This window comes from Babylonia areolata, chromosome 14, assembly GCF_041734735.1.
Source record: "Babylonia areolata isolate BAREFJ2019XMU chromosome 14, ASM4173473v1, whole genome shotgun sequence".
NCBI lineage: Eukaryota > Metazoa > Mollusca > Gastropoda > Neogastropoda > Buccinidae > Babylonia > Babylonia areolata.
The window spans coordinates 1,760,790-1,767,077 of NC_134889.1; the positions used below are offsets into that span (position 1 = coordinate 1,760,790).

General features: G+C 44.4%; 1 protein-coding gene across 1 annotated transcript in view; it reads left to right on the plus strand.

Annotated features, from left to right (window-relative positions):
- LOC143289443 (uncharacterized) overlaps positions 1–3,742 on the plus strand; it is a 6,960-nt gene extending 3,218 nt beyond the window's left edge. The window contains exons 3-4 of the mRNA XM_076598411.1: positions 1,846–1,944; positions 3,370–3,742. Of these exons, the coding sequence (XP_076454526.1) occupies positions 1,846–1,944; positions 3,370–3,718 (448 nt within the window). The 3' untranslated portion in view covers positions 3,719–3,742. The remainder of the gene's footprint in view (positions 1–1,845; positions 1,945–3,369) is intronic.
- The last annotated feature ends 2,546 nt before the right edge of the window (positions 3,743–6,288 follow it).

Sequence of the window (6,288 nt, forward strand, 5' to 3'; positions counted from 1 at the left end):
TCTCTCAGTAGATGACGTGCTATTAGAGTCTGTATCTGTCAGTAAATGATGTTCTATGTGAGTCTGTATCTGTCAGTAAATGATGTTCTATGTGAGTCTGTATCTGTCAGCAGATGACGTTCTATGCGAGTCTGAATCTGCCAGTAGATTATGTTCTAGTTCTGTGCAAGTCTGTATCTGTCAGTAGATGATGTTCTATGCATGTCTGTATGTCAGTAGATGATGTTCTATGCGGGTCTGAATCTGTCAGCAGATGATGTTCTATGCGGGTCTGAATCTGTCAGTAGATGATGTTCTATGCGGGTCTGAATCTGTCAGTAGTTGATGTTCTATGCGGGTCTGAATCTGTCAATAGATGATGTTCTATGAGAGTCTGTATCTGTCAGTAGATGATGTTCTATGAGAGTATGTATCTGTCAGTAGATGATGTTCTATGAGAGTATGTATCTGTCAGTAGATGATGTTCTATGCGAGTCTGTATCTGTCAGTAAATGATGTTCTATGCGAGTCTGTATCTGTCAGTAAATGATGTTCTATGCGAGTCTGTATAGGTCTGTAGATGATGTTCTGTCAGTCTGTTTCGGTCAAAGTGGGTGACGCTCTCTGTCAACATGTTGTTAAGTGATCAGTTGTTGAAAACATGTGTAAACATGTGTTCCTGTCATAAAGTGACGTCATCTGTAAACCTGTAGAATACTGGTCAGTATGTGACGTTCTCTGTAAACCTGTAGTTTATTGGTTGATAGTTGACGTTTTCTGTAAACCTGTAGTTTACTGGTTGATAGTTGACTTTGTACACCTGTAGTTTATTGGTTAATAGTTGATGTTTTATGTAAACCTATAGTTTACTAGTTAAAAGCCCAGCACAACGCAGCACAGCACAGCACAACACAGCACAGCACAACACAACACAGCACAGCACAGCACAGCACAACACAGCACAGCACAACACAGCACAGCACAACACAACACAGCACAACCCAGCACAGCACAGCACAGCACAGCACAGCACAACACAGCACAGCACAACACAGCACAGCACAACACAACACAGCACAGCACAGCACAGCACAACACAGCACAGCACAACACAGCACAGCACAGCACAGCACAACACAGCACAGCACAACACAGCACAGCACAGCACAACACAGCACAGCACAACACAGCACAGCACAGCACAACACAACACAGCACAGCACAGCACAACCCAGCACAGCACAGCCCAGCACAACACAACACAACACAGCACAGCACAGCACAGCACAGCACAACACAGCACAGCACAGCACAGCACAGCACAGCACAACACAGCCCAGCCCAGCCCAGCACAGCCCAGCCCAGACAGCACAGCACAGCACATCACAACACAACACAGCACAGCACAGCACAGCACAGCACAGCACAGCCCAGCCCAGCCCAGCCCAACCCCCAGCACAGCACAGCACAGCCCAGCACAGCACAGCACAACCCAGCACAGCACAGCACAGCACAGCACAACACAACACAGCACAGCACAGCACAGCACAACCCAGCACAGCACAGCACAGCACAGCACAGCACAGCACAACACAACACAACACAGCACAGCACAGCACAACACAGCCCAGCACAGCACAGCCCAGCACAACACAATCCAGCACAGCCCAGCCCAGCCCAGCACAACACAATCCAGCACAACACAACCCAGCACAGCCCAGCACAACACAATCCAGCACAACACAGCCCAGCCCAGCACAACACAACCCAGCACAGCCCAGCACAACACAATCCAGCACAGCCCAGCACAACACAATCCAGCACAGCCCAGCACTGCCCAGTGACCTGCACGAGGTGTGTGTGCAGACGCCTGTGGACGTACAGTGACCAGTACAGCTGTCCTCTGCCCAGAGCACCCGCCCTCCGCTCTGTGTCCCCCGCCCGGGCACGGGTCATCGTGCAAAGGTCAGTGCAGGGGTCAACCTGTAAAGGTCAGAGCACAGGTCATCGTGCAAAGGTCAGTGCACAGGTCATCGTTCAAAGGTTAGTGCACGGGTCAGCAGCCAAAGGTCAGTTCACAGGTCACAGTTAAAAGATCAGTGCACAGGGACAGGGCACAGATCATCGTTCAAAAGTCAGTTTGGGAAGGTCAGTGGGCAGGTCATGGTGCAAAGTTCAGTAAAAAAAGGTTATCTATCAAAGGTCAGTGCACATGTCATCATGCAAAGGTCGGCGCAGAGAGACAAGGCACAGATGTGTGTGTGTGTGTGTGTGTGTGTGTGTGTGTGTGTGAGTGTGCGTGCGTGCGTGCGTGCGTGCGTGTGCGTGTGCGTGTGCAACCTTTATTGTAAATGCCAGTGGAGGTGTGAGCGCCAGTCTGCATTGCTCCTCCTCCTCCCACTACTACTACAATATTACCATCCATTATCATCATCATCACCGTCATCATTACATTATCACCATCGTGACCATCGTCATTATATCATCACCATCATCACCATCATCATTACATTATCATCACCATCATCATTACATTATCACCATCATCACCATCATCATTACATTATCATCACCATCATCATTACATTATCACCATCATCACCATCATCATTACATTATCATCACCATCATCATTACATTATCACCATCATCACCATCATTACATCATCACCATCATCACCATCATTATTACATTATCACCAACGTGACCATCGTCATTACATCATCACCATCATCATTACATTATCACCATCATCACCATCATCATTACATTATCATCACCATCATCATTACATTATCACCATCATCACCATCATCACCATCATTACATCATCACCATCATCATTACATTATCACCATCATCACCATCATCACCATCGTGACCATCGTCACTACATCATCACCATCATCATTACATTATCACCATCATCATTACATCATCACCATCATCATTACATCATCACCAACGTGACCATCGTCATTACATCATCACCATCATTATTACATTATTACCATCATCACCATCATCATTACATCATCACCGTCATCATTACATTATCACCATCATCACCATCATCATTACATCATCACCGTCATCATTACATTATCACCATCATCACCATCATAATTACATCATCACCATCATCACCATCATAATTACATCATCACCATCATCATTACATCATCACCATCATCATTACATCATCACCATCGTGACCATCGTCATTACATCATCACCATCATCATTACATGATCACCATCGTGACCATCGTCATTACATCATCATCATCATAATTACATTATCATCACCATCGTCATTACATCATCACCATCATCATTACATCATCACCATCATCATTACATCATCACCATCGTGACCATCGTCAACAGGGTGAGTCAGATGACGTCAACTCACCGACAACGCCAACCCAGTCACGGTGACGATGACGATGACGATGCCGAGTCCAGTTACGTCAGCAGCCGTTCCTCCACGCCCCTGTCATGCTGCTCCCAGGGCACGGGCACTACGGGCACGGGCACGGGCACTGAGGGCACCAGCACGCCTAGCAGCAGGAGCAGCAGTGCAGACAGCGAGCGCTGGAGGCTGGGGTTCCTGATGAGACCCACTGTGAGCTGGAGCATCCGCTCTGACCTTCGGGAGGGCAGCGTCCTTGACCCCGTGAAGGTCGTGCACCGGAGGACGGGTGTCACGCGGTACACGCAAAGCATCTATATGTGAAAATACAGGGTGGCGGCCATCTTCTTCTGCTTCTGCTTCTGCTTCTTCTTCTTCTCCTCCTCCTTCTTCTTCTACTACTTCTTCTTCTTCTTCTCCTCCTCCTTCGTCTTCTTCTACTACTTCTTCTTCTTCTCCTCCTCCTCCTTCTTCTCCTTTCTTCTTCTTCTTCTTTATACCACTTTTCATTTCTTTCTATCCCCCCCTTCTCCTTTTCCCCTTGATGGCTTGATGTAAAAAAAAGAAAGAAAAAAGTTGTGCTAACCCCACTACCCTGGTGAAATTAACAATAGTATATATATATATAAAATTCCTTTCTTATTCCTCTTCCTCCTTCTTCTCCTCCTTCTGCTTCTTCTCCTTTCTTCTTCTTCATTCTTATTCTTCCTCTTCATTCTTCTCCTCCTAATCTTTCTTCTCCTTTTTTATTTTGCCTCTTCCTTCTATTTCTCTTTCTCTTTCTTCTCCTCCTCCTCCACCACCTCCTGCTTTGACCTCTTCTTCTCTTGGGGTGCCGAACAGATACCTGCAGGTGTGTCGGCTGTTATGTCATGGCCTGTGTCTGTAAATGGTTTGCCTGTTCATTCCTCAACGTTGCCACTCACTCAGTTTACTGTTGTTTTTTGTTGTAAAAGGTTTCCCTGTTCATTCCTCAACGCTGCCACTCACTCGGTTTACTGTTGTTTTTTTGTGTCTGTAAAAGGTTTCCCTGTTCATTCCTCAACGCTGTCACTCCCTCGGTTTACTGGGGTTTTTTTGTTTGTAAATGGTTTCCCTGTTCATTCCTCAACGCTATCGCTCCCTCGGTTTACTGGGTTTTTTTGTGTCTGTAAAAGGTTTCCCTGTTCATTCCTCAACGCTATCACTCCCTCGGCTTACTGGGTTTTTTTGTCTGTAAAAGGTTTCCCTGTTCATTCCTCAATGCTGCCACTCCCTCGGTTTACTGGGTTTTTTGTGTGTCTGTAAAAGGTTTCCCTGTTCATTCCTCAACGCTGTCACTCCCTCGGTTTACTGGGTTTTTTTGTCTGTAAAAGGTTTCCCTGTTCATTCCTCAACGCTGCCACTACCCTCGGTTTACTGTTGTTTTTTGTTTTTTTTCTGTAAAAGGTTTCCCTGTTCATTCCTCAACGCTGTCACTCCCTCGGTTTACTGTTGTTTTTTTGTTTTTTGTTTTTTTTCTGTAAATGGTTTCCCTGTTCATTCCTCAACGCTGCCACTACCCTCGGTTTACTGTTGTTTTTTGTTTTTTTTCTGTAAAAGGTTTCCCTGTTCATTCCTCAACGCTGTCACTCCCTCGGTTTACTGGGTTTTTTTTTTGTCTGCGTCTGTCTCTCAGCAGTTTCCTGGAGGTAAGGAATACACATTTTATAAATAAACACCCAGTGACTTCCAATGAAAGGCTGAAAGTGAAGTAGGAATACTATTCACACTGTATAAATGCGTATCTCTTTTCAATAAAACTTTGTTGCTTGGGGACAAAAGCAAACAAATAAACAACAACAACAACAAATCAAAGAAAAAAAGAAGAACAAAACAACGTTGATGTGTTTGTCGGTTTGTCTTTGGTGTTACTGGTTTTGTTGTTGCTTCTGTGAGTTTCTTTAAAAATCGTCCTTTTTATTATTGACTCACTTGTGTAAACAAAGTGAGTCTATGTTTTAACCCGGTGTTCGGTTGTCTTTGTGTGTGTGTGTGTGTGTGTGTGTGTGTGTGTGTGTGTGTGTGTGTGTGTCCGTGGTAAACTTTAACATTGAAATTTTCTCTGCAAATACTTTGTCAGTTGACACCAAATTAGGCATAAAAAATAGGAAAAATTCAATTCTTTCCAGTCATCTTCTTTAAAACAATATTGCACCTCTGAGATGGGCACAAAAAATAAAAAATGAAGCCTAATTATATGCAAACTGCATTTACTGTTAGATTTATATTTTGTGTATTCTCTAAACTTGGCACTTTGATCTGATATTCTGACCCAACAACAAGAGCAGTCATTATTATCATTTTTTGTTCAAACAGGAACTTCTTTTGCTAAGCATGGAAGTTTTATTTATTTTGCAAACGTTTTGGTGCAGATAGTAAAGAAGGGAAATTACTCTGTAATTAATGCTAGGGGACTTAATTTATCACAAGTGAGTCTTGAAGGCCTTGCCTCTCTTGTTTTGTATGATGTTTGTAAATGGTATACATGTGTAATGGCTTTGATTCTCCCAGAGGGCATATGAACTGAAAATCCCTTGCCTTGCCTCACCGAAAGAGTCCCTGGTTATCCCCAGAGAGGAATCAAAAACAGTCAAATGCATTTTTCTATTGTTTTTTTTTTTTTCAGGAGTTGTCAGATAACTTCAGCTTCAGTTTCAGTTTCTCAAGGAGGCGTCACTGCGTTCGGACAAGTCCATACAGCTGACCACATCTGCTGGGTAGATGCCTGACCAGCAGCATAACCCAACACATGCAGTCAGTGGCTTGAGTGCATGCATGTAAACCTATCCATATATCTATATGTTTGTGTACTTCACAGTGAGCATCTTTGACAGAATTCTGCAAGAGTACAACTCTTTTGTTGCCGTGGGTTC